Source organism: Seriola dumerili, unplaced genomic scaffold, assembly GCF_002260705.1.
Source record: "Seriola dumerili isolate Sdu_G_001 unplaced genomic scaffold, Sdu_1.0 BDQW01001850.1, whole genome shotgun sequence".
Lineage (NCBI taxonomy): Eukaryota > Metazoa > Chordata > Actinopteri > Carangiformes > Carangidae > Seriola > Seriola dumerili.
This window is the reverse complement of record NW_019176105.1, coordinates 34,550-58,756: the sequence shown is the minus strand read 5'-3', so window position 1 is coordinate 58,756 and position 24,207 is coordinate 34,550. Positions and strand designations below refer to the sequence as shown.

General features: G+C 40.8%; 1 protein-coding gene across 1 annotated transcript in view; it reads left to right on the top strand.

Annotated features, from left to right (window-relative positions):
- The window catches only part of LOC111239080 (glucosidase 2 subunit beta-like), a 120,346-nt gene extending 98,661 nt beyond the window's left edge, over positions 1–21,685 (top strand). Inside the window, exons 13-15 of the mRNA XM_022768848.1 lie at positions 1–72; positions 16,345–16,444; positions 20,547–21,685. Of these exons, the coding sequence (XP_022624569.1) occupies positions 1–72; positions 16,345–16,444; positions 20,547–20,684 (310 nt within the window). The 3' untranslated portion in view covers positions 20,685–21,685. The remainder of the gene's footprint in view (positions 73–16,344; positions 16,445–20,546) is intronic.
- The last annotated feature ends 2,522 nt before the right edge of the window (positions 21,686–24,207 follow it).

The following is a 24,207-nucleotide window of genomic DNA, read 5'->3' as shown; positions in this document are numbered from 1 at the left end:
GTATACTTATACCCTGTGCCCATTCAATCAAGTCACACAGAAGAACACTGCAGGAACAGAGGTCTCATTAGGGTAAGTACCTCAATCACCTCCTCTTTTGAAATCTCAAAATATGACCAGCCAGTGCATGTCAGGGACAATGGAAATACACTAAATGCAGTCAGTCAGACAGTTCATTTGTTTTAGTCATGTGTAGATTAACACAGGCTCGACAGTACGATGAAAAGTGCTGGACGGGAAAAACAGGTCAGATAAGCAATAAGGTGGTTACATTGCACTGGTTATATACATTAATAATATAAGATTAAATAAAAATGGGATGAGATAGAAATGAAATATATGAGGATTTATGTAAGTGTATTGTCATGTATGTGTAAGTAGAAGTGACAAGTGTGTATGACAGTATTACACATTGGGTATGTACCAGTCCTGGCTCAATAGCAGCAGTCATGGTTGATAGTCCTGGTTCAACAGCAGTAGCAATTATGTGCTGTCCCGCCTCCACCACTCTCTTTGTGGCTGTGGGCAGAGCAGTTCCTCTAGTTCATGCCAGACTTCCTCAGTCCCCTCAGGAAATAGAGCCACTGCCCCACCGAATATCCAGCTGCAGATGGAAGTCTCCAGTCCAAGATCAGTTATTAGAGATTAGAGACAAGTTTGAGGAAATGATGGTGTTGAATGCCAAGCTGTAATCAATGAAGACCATTCTGACGTATATATTTCTTTTATCCAGTTGGGTAAGAGCAGTGTATGTTGCCAAGGCAATGTTGTCATGGGAGCAGCATGGACGAGCAGTTGTAGATTTTGACTAGTCGCTTAAAGCACTTTATGATGAGTGATGGCGGTGCAACAGGGTGGAAGTCATTTAAACAGGTGGCTACTGGTTTCTTGAGATGGCAACTGGCCATGGAGCTTTGTGAGGTTCGACCCTTTTGGAGCATCTCATGTCGCCTATTTCCAGGGTCACTGTGGCAATGTGGCCCTCTAGGCATCCCTGATTGACTCCAACAGGTCATATCTGGCTGCTTTATAGGCGTCAGGGTGCCCTGAGTTGAAGACGGTGGTCCACGCTTTAAGTCTAGCATGGATCTCCCGGCTGACCCAGGGTTTGCGGTTGGGGTGGGTGCAGACAGTGGCTTTCGGAATAACATTGTCGTACGTATGTAGTCTATGACAGAGTCTGTGTATTCACTGATGTTGCCACTGGCTGTGTCCTCAAACATCTGCCAGTCAGTTGTTGTGTAAGCTTGTGTAAGCAGTCCCCCTCAGCCTCTTTGTTCAATTGGTAAATGACTTTGGAAACCAGTTTTTCCTATTTCAGCTTCTGCCTATACACAGATAACAGTAGGATAGAGCAGTGGTCTGCCCTTCAAAAAGCAGGCCGGGGGAATGGAGTGTAACAATGGGCCAGAATCTCCACTGGTGGGAAAATGATATATTGATTGTATTTGAGGAGAACCTTCTATGTGTTGTTTCTGTTAAAGTCTCTCCCAAAAAATGAGCTTAGCATATGGATGTGAGACTCCAGTCCATTTTCAATCCTATACAGCTCCTCTAGGGCTAAAGATTTATCAGCCTGTGGGGGGATGTAAGCAGCTGTGAGGAGGACTCTCTGGGGAGGTAGAAAGGTCTAACTTTTATGGTGCGCAGTTACAGAACCAGGGAGCAATGTTTTGTTAAGAAACAGTCATCCATGGCCCATGAAGAGTTAACCATAGAGCAGACACCCCCTCCCCTCGACTTGCCTGAGTCTGTTGTTGTGTTTTGTCGGTAGACAGAGAAACCCTCCGGACTGACGACACAGTCGGGCACAAGCCATGTCTCAGTGAACACCACAATCCAGCAGTTCCTAATATCCCATTGTGCAGCTCGTCGAAGTCATTGTCCAGGAACTGAGCATTAGCTAGCAGAACACTGGGCAGAGGAGGTTTGTTGTTTATCAGTCGGGTTCTCCATAGAGTCCCGGCGTGCTTCCCTCTGTCTGTTTTCCTCCTCCGACGTTTAAGTAAACAAAAGGGGGAGTACGCCGTCTGCTGTGTCAAAAGGTCCAAACTGGCTGATGATTATATCTCCAAAAGTGTTTGTCAGTCGTACAGAATGTATGATAGCACTGTATGAGCAAAAAAAAAAAAAAAGCCGGTAATAAACAGGAAATCCACACAGGTTTGCTGAGTTGACTCAGAGCTCTCGTGAGTGCAGCCATTTTGCGGCACCATCTGCAGTACCCAAGAGTAGATGTTAACAATTTAACGTTTGTAGTTCGACACTTCGAGCTTCACAGCATTGTGAATACATTGTGTGCTGTGACATTTAGAGTTTCCTGGAGAGAACATTCACACTTCTAATATAAAGCCATAAAAACTGGTAATTTTTTTTTTTTTTCTCAAGCAGCTTTTTGGAATCCAAGATATATTTTGTTGTCCTTGGTCTTTCATCACCCAATGAAGCCAGAAAGTGTCACGATTCTCAGACAAGCAACCCAACAGCACTCAGGAGGCAGATGTAAAAGTAAACAGTCTTTACAGTGGGAAAAAAAAAAAAAAAGATACAAAAATCCAAACAGGCAAACAAACTACAAAGGTTTGGGTTGAGGCAAAATCCCCTCCAAAAAAAACATAGGCAAGGTCAACAACACGAGCAGGATCAAAACAGGCAGGCAAAGAACAGAGCGCTGGAAAGCAAAGGCACGCGGCACAAAGACAATCTGGCAGACAGCAAATGCAAATGGACTGCTACATATACTGGCGAGCTGATGAGGGGAAAGGGGAACAGGTGAGCAGGTGAGTCCGGAGGAGCGGATCAGGTGATTCTGCTGGCAGGAAAGGCAGGCAGGTGGGAGTGGCAGGGTCTGAAATGACAGTAGAATAAGATATGATTAATCAGACTGAAAATCAAAACCACGACTTCATTTTTTATTTATACCTATTAGATAAATCCACATGACAGGATTCTCCATTTCATGGATGGACCTGATACTAATCCTTTGAAAGCTCTTTAATCATTGTTACAGTGCTCATGTAAAGTTACCCTCAAACCAATATTTGCGCTATTGATTTTTTTTTTATTATTGTTATTCAACCTCTGTTAGGCTTCATATGACCTTTAATCAATTGCTAACAGATCTCTATTATAGGTTTAATACCTTTTGATCAATGACAAACAGGGGGCGAGTTTCATATACTGCTGGGGTTATATTTCCTCAGCCTCAAAGGGTTTCAATTTCATCTAAAGGATTATGCTCTGGCCTTTTACGGTCCCCTTGGGATTGACAGTGTCGACTGTTGGACAGTGGTGTGTATCAAACCGCCTATGTGCAATGAAAGATGCAACTCAGTCCCCATAGAAACGCACGTTTAGTTGTTACAAAATATGTATTTTTTTTTTTCATTCTTTGTTCCCCAGGAGTGTTAGTGCACTCACTGGAAGTGAAATTGCTCAAAGGCACCAGTCTAAAAACTACCTAGACTGTAACAGTAACTTTCTTGGTCAGATATGTTTTGATATTTTTTTTTGTCTTTCTGACTTTGACACCACCTTTTCCCACCTCCTTATCATCGTAACTTCTTTGTCAAACAGATCAAGGAAAAAAACGTATATATCACACTGATCATTGCCCTGTTTTTTTTACTTTTTGTCTTCTTTGAATTTTAGATTTGAGGTGATAATTACGGGATGTCGTCTCACTGTCCTGTTCCACTCTCTCATTAGCCTTAACCGTCAGCCATCCGACACTTTTATAGGGTGCAATTATGGAAAAGCTATTCCATCGACATTGACACCTCTCTGGGAAAAAAAAAAAAGCTTTTATGATTCCCTGCAACTCCTCCCCAAAGAGGAAGACTCAATTGCAGTGCTGTTTTGGTTGTAGCGGTCACATAGGCTAACAACTTGTTTTGCGAACAGACAATATAAATGCCTAAATGACCATGGAAGATTTGCAACACAGTGTCAAAACAGTTTGACTCCTTTGAGATGTGATGCCATTAGGCTTGGCTTGTCTTCTTTTGGCGGCTGAAGTGAGATGTTGAAGATAATTTATTAGCAATTATCCTTCTCTGCACATATAGTTTTGCTTTCAGATGGCAAATTAATTGGAATCTAAAGCAGGGCTGTGTTCTTTTTTGCACCGCCACCTCCCACACTACCCACTCACTTTTGGAGCGGAAAGTGCAATGCTTCACCATGTTGTTAGCGCATGAAAAAGGAAGAACAGAATGCTAACTGTGAGTAATGTGACCCCAGAGCTTCTGCCTGCCTGTCACTCATGATGGTATGGAAGGGCAGAAGGACCAAACAGAACCAGTGGTCAAACACATCTCCGACTCATGCGAGTTGGTCACTCTGTTTGAAACAAAATCGCTGCCAAACAGCACTCGAGGGAAAGATGGCAAATATATATTCCACATGAAATGCTGTGAGGCTGATGTTAGTGAATTCAAAAGAAAGGCATGATCCTGATCCCTCCATCAGAAAGATTAGAAGGATGTTTGATTTTTCATTTACCACAGCACGTTAATGTCAAGGTAGGACTAGTTTGATACTTCACTCGTCTCATCAGATGCAAACACAAACACCTCATTGGTATTTTGTGGGTGTAGGCAGGCAGTGCAGCACTATATGATGTACTATACTGTTTCCAGAAAGTCTATGTGGAACGGTTTTGGGGAAGGAGGGGGAGGGGCGGTACATGAATCATAGCTCGCACGCTGGGAATAAAGTTCATTTTTTATCCAGACAGACCATCAGTCAGCCCCTTGCAGGATACGGCTGGGCCTCCTGATATCAATCTGCATGGAGGCATCCTCCTTCTCCCCAGAGGGGGTGAGGGGGGAAGAGGGGAGTGCTTTGATTTAAACGGCAGCATTTATCACACCTGCTCCAGCATCCTAAAGGACAACCATGTGAAAAAGAGAAGGGGGGGGGGGCATTAACATGTGTGGCCTGTCAATGAAAGTGTGAGGCTGGAACTGTGACTACTGTGGCGGTGACATTGCTAATACTTGCTTGTACCATTTCGGCTAATTTGTATTAGTTATGTTACGTTTCTGCTGTATTAAATGGAGGGTGTTGCTGCTGAGTTCTGATTATGGCTCATGGCCAGCGCGCAGTTTGTGAAGTGCGTCAAGGCTCATAAATGTTAAAATTGTTCCCTGAGTCCTAACCTTCCTTCATGCTTGGTTTTGCAGAATAGTTGGCATTAGACCATTAACCATACAAATGTTCTTAAGAAACAATAAATCAGCCTGGGAACACTTTCTTTTGTAGCTGCTTGCTCTTATATTATGGCCACACGCATTGCCATAAAGATTTCATAAGGCACAGCAGTCATACTGTATGCTCCCAATTATCTGTAAATGTAGATATTATACAACTTATATTCACCTCTTGAATTCCAATGTCTCTATTTTCCATTTCGCCTTTCTGCCTTTCAGTCTCAGCAGCTCAACCGCTTCCTGAAATGGCTATTGTAACAATAACATCAGCAACGATAATGATAATAGAGTAGAAGAAAATGCTTGCATTGCGACAAACACCATCCCACTGTGACAGCGTCGTCCATCTTCATAATGTCCACACCCCCACCCACACCAGACACGCTCGGTACAATGACAGGACAGCAAACACAGGGTTTACTAAATGCAGTCCATCTCTAAAGACAAACAAATACACACATATGTAAATCGGTAATGTGCTGTAGCACACAGGGCTAGTGTTGCTTTACTGTTTTATGCTGATATGAGCATACATATAAGCACAACACTTTGTTTGTTAGAGGAAAAAACAACACACACACAGATGCACACACTCAGAGTGCATAGTGTACATACACAAACATTGATCACCCTTTGTCATCAGCATGTCACACTCATTTCCCTCCAGCCTCCATGGTATTGATGTGTTTCATCAATAATGATGTATTGAAGGTTGTAATGTTTGTTGTTTTTCAATACGCACACACAATATTGTAATTTACAACTAATGCATTAGCAGTTTAGGCAGCGACTTCCTAGCCTCTTTGCTTGTATGTTGCCATGATGAAAACCAAAAGAAATAGATTCACATTTTCTTGCCAAGAGTGAGATATTAATATCGACACCACTCTTGTGTGTGTGCATTACTTGCATTACGTGGTTAGCTTAGCATAAAGACTGAAGCAGGAGGGAGCAGCTAGCTTGACTCTCATAAATTAAAGAATCCAGCTACCGGCTCCTTTAAAACTCACTGATTGACACAATGAAATTCAACCATACATTCATACATGAACACAAAGGTAAAAATAGCAGTCTGTGGTTTAATGACGAGGTAGCGCTAGAGCTAGTTAGTGTAGCATGAAGCCTGGAAGCAGGGAAAACAGCTAGTTCAGCTTGTTTCAAAATAACTGTTTCCCCCAACTATGTCTAGACAAACAGTTTATCAGTCCGCCAAGAAAAAAGATGCTCTACTCTTGTTAAACATCTCACAGTCTGGTGAAAACAGGGGCCTGTCGACTCCATGTGTATAAGACGAGGCACGTGGTCGTCAACGCCCACCCAAAGGAGTCAAACCCAAGAAGGAAAAAAAACTCTCCACTGCTATTTATCACAATCTGCCTGTAGTAATCCATTAATGTGTGACAAGGGTATTAATGTTAATCCATTGAAGTTACAGCTGATTGGTAGAGGTGGTTGTTTTGGTAAATCTGGATGCCCATAGGCCTTAATCTAAAGCAGCATTAAACTTGGGATGAAAAAGGAAAAAAGAAAAGGCAGAGTGAAACTCTCTTCTTTTGTGGTTTCAGAATTTAAAGTGAAGCAATAACACCATAATGGTAAACCACAGGAACATAGCTCAACGCAGTGACATCATACCGCTGTGGCGAAAATGATGACAAATTGCAAAGTAAAATGTACTTTCAGATTGTAATAGGCAGAAACACGGAGTGTGCATCCGACTACAAACAAGAACCAGGTTCTCACTGAAGGTTACAATCGAATATCTAACGCAGGACACCAGAAACTGTTCCTTCCAGTTAGCAGCAAGCACCCAATATGTAACCTAATTTTAATTTCTTTCAAATGACTCTAATAGCTTAAACACATGCAGCACCACAGCTCACTATCAGTCTGATCCATTTAAGTTTTAAAACACAAGTCCCCAGGAAGTACATTGTCAACACCCAGTAATTAGCTTAGTATTCAAGCCATTTGCTGCTAACAACCACAACAACAACAAAAAACAACTCTTTAAAGTATGCCCTCACAACAGCGCCTGGCCATAATAACCTTTCACCATCAGCAGAAGTGCATTTGAAATATTAATGTGGCCCCTTTCAGAGGTAGCTTAGGATAAACACATGGAAATGGCTCCAGCTGTAATGATACGGGACAGACAGAGAGGTTTGAACTCAGAAACCTTCACTCTGTATGTTCAGCCAAACAAGTGACAGCAATATTTTATCTTATGGTTTTTTAAAGGTCAATAAAGATAAAAGGTGCAGGAAAAAATGTAGACAGATCGAGAAAAATCGAGAACCTGAATGTATACACCCATAGAAATGTGGTCAGACAAAACAAAAATAGATAAGATGCTTTGTAAGTATAGCATCTTTTTTTCTAAGATGCATTTTCCTCCAGACGGAGCAGGGTGGTATGATTTAAATGTAGCTGTGGAGGAGGAAGGGATCATTTGAGGGGTCATCCAATGAGTTTTTGTTTTGGGACTCCAGGGAAATCAGGTGGCCACGCAGTTGGGGTCATGGGGGGTCGGCGTGTGTCGCCCTGCAAAGTTCAAGGAGCTAGGCCTTCTATTGTGCAGGGGTCAAACTGCTCTGCACTCGTCATCATCGAGGGCACGCACAGAGAGAGAAAAAGGCAGTGCTGAAATTGTGCAGGGCCCGGTGAGCAGCTTGCTTGTTCACCCTTCAACCTTGGAAACACACTGTGTTTGACAGTCCAAGCTTGGAATACGCCCAACATCCATAGCTGAAAACTGGATAGACAAAACAGGAATAATAATAACTCCTAGACACTGCTGGGCAGATATGAATATACAAACCTTAAAAGAACAGTGGAAGACAACAAAGGGAAGATTTTCACCACTTCGGTTATGACTCACATTGTACACTTTTAAAACAGGACAATATAACCGAGGAAGGTTATAAATGTTCTGATGTATGAATATTATGTCTGAGGGAGATGCATGGGCTGCAGAGGTAGGTAGGCACAGATAGTGCTACTATGTTGTCAAGTCACAGGAAAAAAGGAAAAGTGTATTGTGAAACTTAGAAGGAAAAAAAAGTGCTATTAGTTTTGTCAGTTACTCCTGCAGGTTCATATCGCTTCAGTATTCAAACCCACAGGTCTCCCTAGAACTGCTTTATTGAACAGTAGATTTTCAAACAGCAAACAGTGGAGAAGTGAGGTAGCCTAGCAACATTGAAACCACAGTGAATGACTGTGTATGCCCACTGCGAAGGAGCCAGGCAGTTGAAATGACAGCACAGAGCAACCCCAGAGAGAGTGGGATGTTCTGGCCACCGTGAAAAATACAAATAGGTTGGCTGTTTGTAGGGCTATACTGTAGACATACGCATGCTTTTTACAGATCTGCCTTTTTTGGGGGGCTACATACAGACGCAGCATAACAACAGTTTCTCACACCGACTGCCAGGCTAGTGACCCTATATTGTTCTGCCACTATGGAGTTCTTGTAGTGCTCTAAATAAAAGAGCCCAAGAATGTAACAGAGAAAATCTCCAGGTGGTGAGAGGAAGAGGCGCAGCGACGTGAATGCCTCCAGGCTGTCAAACCACTTTGAGAAGCCTTAGCTTGAATGATCCAGCTGAGCAAATTTATTGGCACAACAGCAGACTCGACTCTGTGGACATCGTAATATGGAAATATGTTCATTTGATCAATAAGAGTCGATTTGTCTTGAGGGCAGCTAAAAAGCCCAACGTCTTTTTAAAAGTATAAAGAGGAATGAAATTGTGATGGAAAATATATCACGTCCCTTCTCCGAAGATTAATTACTGTTCACTTGCAGTTTTCTGCAGTGGCTGCGCATGTATAAACAGGAGAAAATTACTGTAGCTAATTATCTCGATAGGTGGCCATTTTATTGCACAGCAATCGCGAGGGAGCTGTAAGATTATTACTGTAAAACTGCTCAAACACAAGCAGGTTACAAATGAGCACAAAGAAACTGAACATCAACCTGAGATTGAATCAGGGAATGACACACTTGAACAGCTCTTGGCAAAATAGCCTGACTGTTAACTGACTGTGGCAGTTATGGGCTAAAAATACAGTCAGAATTTTTTCTGGCATTTTGACAATATTGCGATTTGACAATTGTTTTCAGCTTTCACCAACTCTGTGTGATGTGTGGGACAGTAAACAGTGTAAGAATAGTAAGGACAGGAACGTAGCAGCAGCAAAACTTGAAATGACAGCATTCTTGCTAATGCTAAATGGAAAACCCCAGCTATGATAATTAACTACAATATAATAGTATCAAGCTGATATAACTTCTAATCCTGTCCATTACAGAAGGACAGAATTAATGGGTATTTTTTTCTAACTGAATAATCATGGTTAAAAAGTAAAACCAAAGCACAAAGTATCTTAGCATCTAACATGTTAATTTCTAAGTGGATAAACCAACAATAGATTATTATCTACTACATCACCTGATATTGACAGTTGAAACCGAAACCATGATGATCTTGAAAAAAATACAGCTTCTATTGAATTAAATTAACCTGCAAGGTATAGCTAGTACTTCATCATAATTAGTTTTTTTTAATATCCTTGATATTTATGCGTGCTTTTCATCTGTAATCTCTGCTAAATGTTTATTATTTTGCATTCATTTGAATTTTAATGAGGTTTTAACAAACTCTAACTTCGGGAACTGAATCTGGACATTCCAGATCTGTATATGTTATGAATGTACAGCACAATCTTTTCTTCTGACAAAATTTGATAATGGCAGGCTGGTGATAACTATTGGAACAATAGTCAGAACCACTACTTTTAAAGTTTTTTAATCTTTCGACACCCTCCACCTTGTAGCAGGTGGTTTTCTTAAATTAACGCAAATGGCCATTTTTTAGTGGTTACACCCTTGCAATAAATGTAGATGGGTTTGAAGGTATGGAGATTTTTTAATATGTAATATTTTACAAGGTTTACATTTCATACTCTACTGTGCATTATACCTGGATTACATTTCTGATTGGACAATCTTTTTTTGAATCTAAATAAACATATTTGACATTTAATATTCATGTACGTTTTCATCATAGAAGCAGCCCATAAGGCTTAAACATAGTGCTAGTGTTCAAAATACATAATCTTCATTATCTTGCTCCTCTGATTAAATTTTTTTTTTTTTTATCAAACTGTCACGTTGAAAACAAGCACATCACATTTCCATACACATTTCTTTACCATAAATTGACTAATGGCTGTTTGTTGCTTTACTCTCCACTGATTTGCTTTTATGAATGCATTCACTTAATGATTGGAGTAATGCTCCCTCTCATGTGTTCATATGAAAGCCAGTCCCGTCTCCTAATTGTTTTGATAGGCATTAAAAAAAAGGATCTATTATATTAATTTTTTTTCCATCTTATCTAAGTCCTAATGATTTAACCTACAGAGTAGTGACAGTTCCACTGGAACAAGTGCATAATTATACATTTAAGTGTTCTACTTAATGCGCTCATTTTCAAGCTGTCAAGGTCATTCGCTGGAGTGTCATTAGCAAAGAGAGGGGCCCTCTTTACCTGGGAACATGGCAGCCGCTTAATGCCCAACACTCAAAGAGGGACATGCCACAGTACACTAGTGTAGCTACTGACAGCCAGGCACATTCAAAATTTCACATAACACACTCACTACTATAGGAAATGTTACGCCTATATATTAGTGCTCTCAAAGTGTTTATACTACATTGTCCCTGAACCCAACAGCCCACACTCTGGCAATCAAGGTGAAGGGGGTAATGACTCTTGTGTGTCTGAGGAGAGGGTTAAAGTGGTAGGCAGTGGAGGGTGGGAGGAGTTGACACTGTGAACCCCTGATGGCCTTTCTGCTGGGTAGCCATGGCAACATCTAGCCCAGCCGTTAATGAGGCACAAGTGAGCTGTTAACAGAATACTGATTTGGGTTTGACATCAGCCCTGATTCATATCTGTCAGGAGCTGTTGATGAAATACGCTCCCTGAATTTGTTTTATAACTGCACATAAAATTGCCTTGATGTTATGTCTATGCAGCGAATGCGACACAAAATGTGTCATGGATTTTACTCACTGTTGTCGAGTAATTAGGTCAACACGCTATACATAAGAAAACTGGCCAACAAAATAGTCGCACAATACAGAAACATCTGTTTTGTGCAACATCTGACCTGTTGAAGATGTATTTATATCCCCAGATTCATTAGTATGTATTATGTAATAATATATTTAATCCAGTCCTGCACTCCATAATTAAGGAATACCTATTAGCAAAGAAAAACAAGGTATAAATGCCCTCTTTGTATATCAGTCATATGAAATGAAGTGAAAGCAAAGCCCTGACCGAGCATGTGCCCTTCACATGTTCCAATGCCCATGAATTATTTAGTAAGGTGCTGGGCACACTGGGTGGTAGTAGGGTGAGAGGAGCATCAGTGACTGGCACAGTAATAACAGTGGCCGGGCTCATCTCAGAAAGCTTCTCACTGATTGGTGACCTTACATGAGTGGCAGAGGTTAGCAATGCTTGGCACTGCTTGGCTATGAGAGCATGGGCCAGATTTTTTTTTTTTTTTTTTGGTAGAGCTGCTTCACCGAATCCAAATTAACCAGCAGCTCCCAAATTGCTCTCTCTACCTGCTAGTGCAGCACCACATCTCATGCTGTAAATGATTAGCGCATTAACAGCATAGTGAGGGGACTAACTTGCTGCTCCAGACCCCTTGTTAAAGCAGTGAAAAAGCATAGCTGTGAGGTATAATTCATTGCAGTGGCAGCTAATGAGTGGATGCTACAGTGGGAAGGTGACAGTAATAAGCACAGACGTTACACCTTCTTAACACAGGTACTGTATGTCATTAGCAATGCACAGGGTTAGGATTCAGTACGAGGAGGTGTTGGTTAGAGAAGTATTAACATGTAATCTGATGCTGAGCTGGCACATCAGTTACTGCAAACTAAGTGTGTTTGAGTGACTTTGCCTGATGCTCATGCTCTCTAATAGAAGGAGATGGGAGCTGCCTTTAGGGCTGGGTATCCTGAAATGTTTCAATACTAGTGCCAGAAAAGTATTTGAGCTTTCGAACCTAATGGGCTGTTTTTTGATACGTCACACTGAGAAATACTGAAATGTTTTTAGTTCTTTCTCCATTTCAAATTAGCACAAAATGGTCGATACATCATGAAGTACTGAAGTTAGTCTTTCTAGTGTCTTTCTTTGCACATGCGCTAATATAACTCCTTTACATGCAATTAACATGCATGTGAGCATGTTTCATACATGAATACATGCAGGCAGCTCCAGTGCATGATGCTTATGCGTATGATGATGCTTCAGTGGAGCTTACGTCAGCTTTCTAATGTCTACAAACATACACAGAAAGCACTGAAGGCAAATGAGCAAATTTATATTCAGTTTACTTGAGGAAACCACAGACATACCAAACGGGGCCACCACTGTGTTCTTTTCTCCCTGTGGTTTTGTTCATCCAGTTTCTCTCCAGTGAAGGCCCAGGGTCTCAAAACACACACACACAAGCTTTACACAGACACACATCAATGCATGCACAAATACACACTTTTGGCCCAGATTTTTTTTTTTTTTTTTTTCCCCCCCTAAGTATCTGCAGGGTGTTTAAACACCAGAGTAGAGTTGTCTAAATGATAATTGCTTCTGAAAGGTTGATTTGTGGCTATATCAGAGGGGGTAACTCTCCACTCAGTGTTGAGCAAGATTAGCTGTGGATCTTCGGGATTTATCACTCGAGGCGTAAGGATTAGCGCCGCGGTGAAGTTTAAAACAGAATCACTGGCGACCGCAACGTTTTAAAGAAATAAGAGGAGCTTATATCAGCTCAAGCCATTATCAGAAGAAGAAAAGGAAGCTAATCAGGTTTTTTAATGCTAATTATTCCTAATGAGGATAAGATTATAAAAAATCAGTAAAACAATATGAGTACTCAGAGAACATTTTTGTCATAGCAGTTGCAAAAAGTATTTTACATCCAAAATTGGAAGTTTGGACATATGATTAACAACATATTATATCGCTTTTTCTATGATTCTTTCTTCAGCACCGAACTTGACTCTAAAGAAGCTAAAACTGCAATTTTAATGGTATTTTTGTGGGTACTGGATGTAATTAAATCTCAACTCCATCTGCTATTCTTTGTGTCAATAGAAATCACACCTTAGTGATTCAAAGAGGAAATTAAATGAAAGTGAGCAGTTAGAGGCATGTCTGAGTTCTCTTAGGCCCCACTATCTCATCCACAATGCAAAGTAAATGTTTGGATAATGGGTTTAGCTGGCCTGATATGCTGCTATTAAAGGTTTATCTGTGATGGAAGGTGCATTTTATGGCATTAGAGGAGGCCAGACAAAGAATGAGTCATAACCCAGATATCTGTAAATAAGATTCTCAACGTTTTAAGTCTTAAAAGTAGCATGTGTTCAATATCTGCCATCATTAATCATTAAAAGGAAGTCTGTGTTTGTGGCCCCTCTCTTGTCTCCATGTGGCTGGAAATGGATTTCTACTAAAGCTAAGATGTGATTTACTCTCCATTGCCAATGTTAATCTGTTTACATATTTTAATTATCTTCATTCCTGTTATTTTATTGGACTGAAAACAGAAAATTGTCTGGTTTCCTTATTCTGCTCCCTGGAAATTGGAGTCAGTGATGTGAATAGTAATGTTGGGTGTGAGCTGTTTTTGTTGGGCAGGCAAACAGGGTTTCCAGCTTGGCTGCAGAAAACAGGTGCAGCAGATCAGCCAACATGTTATGAAGGAAGAAAATACATACAGTATACCCAGATAATTTAAGGAGTCTGGCCCTGCTGCTGCGAGTGCAAGTGAGCATCATCTGTAGCATGGCTACAGCTTAAAGCCAAACTGTGATAAATTGGATGAGAAAATGAAGTTGTCGTTGAGCCGGGGGGTCCATTTTGCACATTTGGGTAGTGCTATATTGTCTGTCACAGGGTCAAACTAACATATAAGTAATGTTAATGCCATGAAATTAAGCAATAAGGCCCAATGTGTTGTTTTTCCAGAGGTGTAAATGACAAGCTGTGCACTATTCTGGTGATAAGTGTAGAATGACTGTAGAAAATGGCCTGCCAATACCAAGTGCAAGTAGGTATTATTACAGGGAATGATCTGTCAATAAGATTCCATCTCGTGACGCCTGTGAGCCCAAATGACTGTAGTGTGTTGGCCACATCTCAGTGATAACTCAAGCCTAATTGACAGGGCCTACGCTGCCTCCTGGGGCACAGGAGGGCTGACAGAGCGAGAATGGAGATTAAGGAAGGAAGTGAACGGAGGTGAGGGAATGAGGTGTGTTAGGCGATGGGGGCTGCGTCGGACGAGGAGGCGATGGAGGTGATGCGCAAGGGATCGCTGGTCAACTAGCAGGGAGAGCCGGAGCACTGTCACTTTCTCCGCTTGCCATGTCTGCTGGCCCTGACAGCAATCCATTTGAAGGCCTCCTGGTGCTAACAGAGTGCTAAAACCTAATCAAACAGGCTGGAAGGAAAAAGGCGAGACGCTCAGGCCCAGCCGGCTTCCACTTGTGTGAGCAATTCACCTCTGACTAACCCGTTCAGGCATCTTAAATAAGCCATGCACGTCATGGACGGCAGAAAAGCCACACTCGGGGACCTGAAGACAGCCATGTCTGTAAACGCTGCAGAGTGCTTTTCGAAAATCAAAGAGGTGTCCGTGTTTGTTTCTTCAAGGTCAAATGAGAATAAAGTGGCATTTAAAGAAATGTGGAAATAAATTCTATGTTTGTTGGACATAACTTAATGCAACCAACTAGAATACATTTTATATTTTCACAACCTCCCATATTCTTTTACGACTCGTGTCATTTGAAACTTGTGATTCCTCGTGTGATGTTAGGGAAAAACTGCAATAAGTCATTTTGGATAAATGACAAATGGCAATCACTGTGACACAAGGATTTAATGCCAGGCCGTCAGTATAATATTCTATTGAGATCAATTAGCAGGACTAATAAAAATATCCCAATAGGTCATGAATTACAGCAGATTAGCTTCTATGATACTAAAAACAAGGAGCAGAGGCGATCTTGCTGCTGTGGAAAGGTCAGTGTAGGCACATTTATCAAGTGTTGTGCACTTGTGACAGGGTTGGTACTGGCGAGAAAAGCACTTAGACATATTAAAAGTAACATTAAATTTATAGCCTTTAGTATTTCTTTATCCAGAATGATTAACAGATCATTGACAAGCAGTTGATTAAAAAAAGAAGCCTGCGGAGCATCAGGTTTCTTTTTTCATTTACCTGAAAGTGAAAAGATTGATTTCCTCTGTCCTGAGTATTTTGCATTGCAGACAGAAACCAGTTGCTAGCCTATGTGGGACAGAGATCAAAGCAAGACACATTTCAGTAAAATCTTCAGTCAACCATGCATCAAATGCGGAAGAGATTTTCCTCCCTAACAGGATTACAATGTTTTACAAAAATCAACACTTACCAGCAGCATGACTGCAGCCAACGCCACCTCAAAGAAGCTGCTCAAGTTCAACGAAAGATCAGAGGAAGTTAGCTGGTGGAAACGTAATCAAATGGCATCTGTCGATACTGTGTTGGACAGTGTCCACTGGCACCCTGGTTTGCTTTGGTTTTCCTAACTCCCCTTGAAATGTTTGGTGAGAATGTAATTAGCCAGCACTGGGCAGGCACAGCCTCATTTGAGATGAGCTTCACTGGCGTTGTGTTTTCTCTTCTCCTTCCCTTGTGTGTTATTGCATACAGAATTAACTCTGACAAAATGGTAATTAATATTTCCCCTCCATTGTTGAAGAGGAGAAGGGACGTGAGAGCGCCAGTGCCAGGAACCAAAGAAGGGCAGTGCCAGGCCGGCCATCTTGCCAGCTTTTTATTTTTACTGGGAGAAAGTATTTTTCGATAAGACAATGTATGGTGTTTGAAAAGAAATATATGTGTTATATGTTCAATTTGTCCAAACTGTTTATAAAAGAGAGAGGAAATTGCTGATTTTTAGAAACTTTGATTGAACTAGTTCTTTTGGAAACAAAGTATAAGAAGTCAGCATGTTTTTTCTTATTTCTGTTTTTCATTTCAGGAAGTGGGGGATGTGGGTAGGAACGCCGAAGAACCAGTACAGTCAGATGGTGTATGAGAATGGAGAGCCCTGCTGGCAAGGAGGTTCACGCAGTGCTACAGTAAGTACTACACATGTACATGTACTACACATACATAAAAACACAAACACACACACTCACAGAGCATATGATAGCACAAAGAGGCAGACATGAATAAACTATTAGATAGACGGATGAACAAATGGTAAGTACACACTGACAGAATATCAAATAAGCAGATGGATAGATGACACAATATAGAGGGAACAAAAAGAAGAGAGAGTTTCAGCCTAAATCAAAGATGTGACATGGACTCTTTTTGGATTTGAATTCATTATGGAAAATGTGAACATTTTAGACGTTAAAGCCTAATATAAAAGAATCATTTTAATCATTGTAATTTACAAATTGGTCTGCGTTGTCAGACAACACAAATGTGAGCAAATAAGATAACATGTTGAAAAATCCCTTTATTTACTTAAGCTGCAGATAGAACAAGGTTGTTAATACTAATTTTCCCTGTTTCATATCATATTTTAGAGAGTCTGCCTCCATGTTTACCTACTGTCTTGATAAATTTATAATGTATATTTCCATCACCAACCATTTCCATCATGAGCCAATGTGAGTATATGCTTTACAACATAAGCAATGTGTCATAATGCAACACGTGGATGAAATTTTGATCTATCTAGTGCAACCAATGTATAGGCATATACGGAGGATGTGGCAAGATGGAAGTTATTTCCTTTCTTTAGTGTCAGCTCAAGGATTGAATCCATTAAAATGAATACAATGGGGTCCAAAAGTTTGAGAGCACTATTATGAAAGAATATAAACTAGAGGGAGATATTGCAATTCTGAAATGGTGTGCATATGACTCAGACTTTACACCGAATAATTTGGATACTGAATTTAAGGACTGGACAGCTAAAGGAATAACAACTATATGCAGTGTAATTACAGAAGGAACACAGTTTAGAAAGCTCATTTCAGGAATTCTCACAGAAAAACAAGACATCGATATCTACAGATGTGACATTATGTCAATATGAAGGAGATAAAATGTAACTGAGGCTGTCAGAACTGCTTAGAAAAGCATACAATTCAAATACTGGTAGAATAATTGCATGCTTATATAAGAGTCTGTTAAATCCTAAAGCACATTCAACTTCATACGTTAAAACAAAATGGAAAAAGGATGGATTATATCTGAGGAAGAATGGACAACAATATGGAGGTAACAATGGAAAGGAAAGAGGGAAAAATCTGATAGTATGATAGTAACCTCCCAGTTTGCTGGAGAAACTGCGGAAACCACAACCATATTTTCTGGGATTGCCCCGCTATCAAAGACTATTGGAGGAATACCTACAAGACATTTTTTTAAGATGAAATACTCATACCATATATGCCGGGTATATACCTCAAGAATGGTTGAAGATTTCCTGGCTGGTAAAAGGACTCTTACCAGGAAGTTGTTATTACAGAAGAACCCAATTCAAACGCATGGATGGAAGTTACAATGGCGAAGATAACAGCATTTATCAATCATAAACTGGAACTATTTGCTTCACGCTGAGAAAATGGGTTAACTTTGTAACGGCCTGTTTGCATTTTCACAAATCAATGATTTTATTGTAAAGAAAAAATGACTCTCTACTTAGTTTTTTCCCCTTTGATGGTTTTTTTCTTTTTTTTGTAAACACACGTGACAAATTAAAGAGAAAAACCTGAAAAATGAGTGTAGAAACAAGATGACATCCATAGGGTTACTGAATGCTTTGATGAGTATGAAAATGAGTTGTCCCTCCCAGTCACCAGATCTCAACCCAATTAAACACCTGGACGTGTCCGACACCGAAATCCACCACCACCATCAAAACAATGACGGAATATCTTTTGGAAGAATGGAGCAGAGTTCAGAAACTTGAGCTCATTCAGGCTGTTCTGGCAGCACATGGAGGCCCAACACCTCACTAAGACACTTAATAAGTGCTATTTTGAGACTTGTGGTAAACATGAATATATGATATATTCATACCTATCTGAAATTGAATCAGTACGGATTGGACAGACGGATAGTATCACTTGGTTAATTGTAAAAAGGGGCCATGGACCAGTTTCCAAGTAAAACAGCCAAACGAACCTCCTCTCCCCACATTCATCAGGGACAATTCTCGCCCAGTCTGCTCTTTAAGCACTTCATCCTGCACATGTACATTTCAGGAGTGGAGAGTAAGTCAATCAGTAGAAGACATTCAGTCCTCACGGCCTGCCCAGCAGTCGATGTTTTGTCCAAGTGATGGAAGCTGACTTGCTTTCCTCTCTCCGTCAGTCTACATTGGTTTTATGTTGAGTTCTCTTGCAGCTTTCTCCTCTTCTACCCTCCATTTTCCCACGATTCCCTCCTGTTTCTGTTACTTTTATGACATTCATTTACATTTCTGTGTGAGAATTTGCTCAATTAAAAATGTAGCACATTTAATCATCTCATTTTCTTTGCCTTGCCCCCTCTTCAAATCAGAGTCCAATAAATGCCGTTTGTGAATGTATGTACTCATGCCATCCAGGGGCCCCCTTTGAAAAGACTAAACTGAATTCCTTTGATACGACCTCCTAACCGTGTGCAGTCGGCATAAATGAAGTCTCGTCAGAAGTCGATGCTCATTATTTTTGAAATGCTGAACTTCGTCTTTGGGTAGTGCGCTCTCTTTCTGCTCTGAAACACACTTCTCTCTTTACTTGAGTAGTGGGACCAGTGATGTATTGTTTCGCTGGTGGATATCGAGGTAATCCAGATTCAAGCAGTGTGCAGTGTATCTTAAGAGTCCACGGGGAAGGGTGAACTCAACTGTTACTGTCACTTATTAATTAAATGCAAGGTTCTGGACTGTGACTGTTGCATGTGAGTTTAGCTACAGCTGTGGTTTTGGCAGATGATTCCATGTTTGTTGGAAAAATATGGCTCTTGAGTTTGTAGCTTTCACCATCATTTCTACTGGTGGTGATAACATTGTAAGTTCACTTATGAGATCTGGGAGGTAACGTGAGTAGTCAAGTGATCATACAGGTTTTCAAGAGACGGATTTAAAAAAGAATGGACAAAACTTGATGCAGCAGAAGGCATCATGGGAAATGTAGGATATACATTACATATACATATACATGCAACTCAATAGTCTCTTTCATTAGACCCTCACTGCCACCACCTCTTTCACACTCCACGCTCCCACAAATTTATACTCTCCAAGCCGGAGCTGAAATAACAGTGATGACATCACGATGACATCACCTGGGTTATTTCCTCAGACGTGACAAAGCTCTTTCCAGATGCCACAGAAAACCAAATGTACAAAATAGACTTGCTTGAAAACAAAATCAATCTAATGAATATAAAATGTTGCCCCCAACACACACACACATAAGAGAAGACTGTGTTTCTTACCAAGTGGCACACACCCACTTGTATCTCTGTGCAACAAGATACTAAGTGACATAACAAAAGCCTCTATTTTTAATCCAAGTATGGGACAAATCCAAATCACCAGTTGTACCAGACTCAAACTTCAGCACAATAATACCTGTCAACTTTCTATCTCTCTGCCTCTCCAGGTGCCTTTGTTCGCCAGAGGGATTGTCTGTTCAGGGTGCAGTATGATGTGAGCGGTTGCTATGGAAACCCCCTAGAAGTAAAATAAGTTGTTTTTCCCTTTCCGCTCTCTTGCAGATGGCGTCAAAGTTACCGATTAAATGACCTGACAGTGGTAATGACATCCTCCGCTGTCCTGTTCACACGTGGTGACGACAGTGGTGATGTCCCATAATGCCCGCGTCCCGCAGTCGCAGCAACACTTTAGTTCTTGTATTCTCTTGATTGCAGGGGAGACGGTGATAAAACTCACCATGCACAGAACGATCCCTTTATTTGAAGAGAGACCTGAATATGTTTGAAATGCCAGCTCCACTTGTGCCGTGCCTTTGCATAATCCTGTCATTTGTTGTGATTCCCACTTCTTCACAAAAGTTTAAAAAGGTTGGAAATTCACTAAAACAAGGGGCAGGACAGCGTCTTCTATCACGCCTCCCCTTGTGAGATAAAACTGGCAACGCTCTCGACTCAGGCTAACAACAGCACTTCTCCCCACACCACCTCAACTTTTCTTTCTTTGTGCTTTTCTAGGTCACACTGACATGCGGAACAGAGACAGCCTTGCGATCGGTGAAGGAGCCCAGCAAATGCCAGTACATCATGGACTTTCAGACTCCTGTGGCCTGTCAGCCGGTGCTAAAGCAGCGGGGCATACACAGCGAACTGTGACCCCTTCCCTTACTGGCCTAGCCTAGATTAACTTAGCCCCCCCTCGATGGCTAGCCCGCGGTGACAGGCTGGGGTCCTGAGGGTCCCCTCTGACATCTGTGTTGTCAGAACATATATACTTCCAAGCAAGTCTTGCTAAGGTCAGAATCTGAGTTTTAGTAACACTGTTCTTAGACCACTTTAGTTTTCATTGATTGTTAAAGTGCTGCTTTATTTCTGTTATGTGATAGTATTGGAATGCAGCATTTACTGAACACGAGTATTAGTAACATTGCAGTATATTCCTCATAAGGGTTTACATTCAAGGCCCAACAAGATTACTGTGTAAATAATTGAATAAATAAAGAGCAACTACAGTATATCAGTTGCAGTGTGTAATGACATTGCCACTAATATAAGTGCTGTGTCAAATTGCCGCTTATTCATAAGCACAAATGAAAGGACTGCATCCTTTGACTTCATTACAGTGGCTACTTTATTACAGCCTTACATAATAACTTTTAAAAGGGTAAGTCTGGTGATATTCAGCTTTTGTCTTATTGCCAATAAATCCATGAAAACACTAAGACGCTGCTGTGCAAACACCAGCATGTATTTGAAACACATCAATGCACCACGCAGTTGCAACTGAGTGACATGTTCCTTATGATGAACATGGGCACTGTAGTCTTCCTGTTGCTGTAAGCACTGACTATTTTACCTAATGTGTATAAATCCACAGCTGAAAGTAGTCTGCAGCAAAAACTACAGTACCCAGCTGTTTTAGACCCTTTTAAAAATGTAACCTGTGTAAATGAGTGACCTGTTTTTTGGGACTCTACTCTCTGCTACAGTCAGAATAAGAAAGTTGCTAAGTGTTGAGAGACAGACTGACTGGTCTTTTTTTTATCAGATGTGTTGACAATAGGAAAAATGTGAATAGAAGTGAGCCTTTTCCTTTAAGTGCTGTTTGTACTGCATTATATTTACAGCATTACTATGTAGATAATCAAAGAAATAAAGAGACATTGCTAAAAATCTAACTGTTGTATCAGATTTCTGTCTCTACCTCAATATTATAATCGATGCTTATTAGTGATTGTTTACTGAATATAACATCTCTCAATTTCACAAGATTCTGCCGGCGTTAGCAGTCGGCCTCTTACTGTGCATGCTATCTATGATGTTGTTATGTAATAGATTGTGGGGTTTGTGCAGCAGAGCCCTCTGCTCATTAAGGGGGAGCTAAATCAGCTGTCAGGTATCCAATAGGCTGCCTGATATATTCCTACCCTGCTGGGGTAGCTGGGTGGCTGTTTGCCTGCTAGCAATGCAATAGCCTCAGGCCGTGTAGCCCAGGGACTGCTGCTTTTTATTTATCTGGCTTCAGCTCCCATCCACACACCCTGTCTGATGGCGAATCTAACTATTTGCTTTCACCTTCGGTTTTCTGAATAACGATGAAGTTCGCTGAAGGCGTCACCCAACTCAGACAAAGGGCTCGTGAACGAAAACTTCTTCAAAACTAAACTCATAAACCACACAGGCTACACTAGGTGTTGTTCCTTTTGCTCAAGTGTTGATCCAACTTAAGATGTGTTTATACAGCAAAATCTAATTATCATGTTTATCCTGCTTCTGTAAAGGAAAACACTCAAATTGATCAGCTAAAGTGGCAACGCAAAAACATTTTGATTTCCCCGCCATCTTACGGAAACAACACAATATCACTGTACGCTTTAATCTCTCCCTCATTCAACATTTCAAATTTGCAACAGATGCCAAAGCTGATGTCAGCATTAAAAAACACTAAGCCCACACAGACTCTTAACTCTACCGGCAGCTGGAAATGCTGCCAATCACACAGACAGAGTCAAGAGCAGCACTCTGTCTAATATTGCAGAAGGCAACATTGCATTGCTGGCATCTGGAGAAAACTTTATATTGCATCATTGCCATATGGTGGCCATGTGACGGTGTCTTCTAAAGAACTTCTCCTTGGATAAAACCTGCTCTCACAAAGGAAGAGATTTGCCAATCTGCAGGGTATCAACAACTCCTCACTTTACTCATTGATCATAAAGTGTTAAATTACATGATTCACCCTGCACTGCGTGGGTGGGAACTTCGTTGGAAGGCTGCAGTTTAAATGGACAGTTATTTGGGGGGGTGGGGGTTGTACTGGGTTTTTGAACTGACTGAGCACTGATGTGTTGCTACAGATCAGAAAAGGGAAGGAGGGAGTTGTGGGAAGGATTCAGTAGGGAAACTGAGCACATGCTCAGCACACACAGACACACACACACACACCTCCATTCAGCACATTCATACATGAAGGGGCAGGGATGGAAAGTCTTTCCAGTTGAGCGTGGGCGTATTTGTGTGTTGACTCCAAATTGCTAAAAGGGCCCAGAGGCTTTTTACTGCATTAAATCTCCGACTCAGCTTTGTAGAAACTAGTTCAGGCTACCTGTTCTATGGAGTGGGAGACAGTGGAGCCCCGGACGACTGACTGACTGTCTGACTGACTGACTGACTGACTGACTGGTTAACTGACGCCCACCACATCCCAGTGCCGCTTTCACTCTTTTGGAGATTGTTTTTAAGCTTCTTCCTTTTAAGGAAGGCCAGTTATACCCTCAGGGCTGAGAGGGAAAAAAGGGCGCTGGCGTTGAGTCGGCGTGCGACAGTCACATCCATCTCCCTCGCGTCCACACTTACTCCAATCTATTCAGTCACGATACTGACGCTTCCCAGCCACTAGCCTACATATTTTACAGACAACACAATTTAAAGGCGTTTGGTTTGTGAGAGTACATGGTAATAATTCAGTAGAGTATTTATGTACAGTTTCACCTACATTTGTAGGTGTAGGCAAAGTGGATGCAGCGACGAAAAGCTTTGTGTTTTTGCTTGGCGAAGTGACTGATATAATGATATTGATCAACATTATTTCATTTAATGTTAGAAGAAAAACATGATAAAAATCTAAATGATCCTGTTTTTCTTTGGAAAAATGAAAATGCAAATGAGCTGCTGATTATATGCCAGAGCCCCTAAAAGTATTTTAAAATATCACTGTGTGTTGCCTATTTAGCGTGCTGTAATTATTGAATTTTGAATGTTTACTTTTTTCCTTCTACATAAAAACATTTTAACATTTTAACCATTTACCTTTTTTTTTTTTTTTTTTAAACCTTTAAACCTACTCGTTCAGTTTCTGCTTTAAAACATCAAATATCAGACATCTTAGATGTTTGTTTGAGGTTTTGTTTCAATTTGCTGCCGGTGAAAAACTGTTTGCTGTTACTGTTTGCTTTTGTAGTTACCATTCTTGCTCAAATAATTCAAAATAACTTCATAATAACATTAACTTTCTTCATTTAATCAAAGGAAAATTTAATAAAAAAGTAATTTAGTCCATTATTCCAATATTTAGCTCTGTTTTGGTTTCCACCAACTCCTGAGGGAAATCATATTCAATTTCATGTTCACCAGCCAGTCACTAACTTTGTCTGCCTGCTGTTTGGTGCTGGGTAGGGAG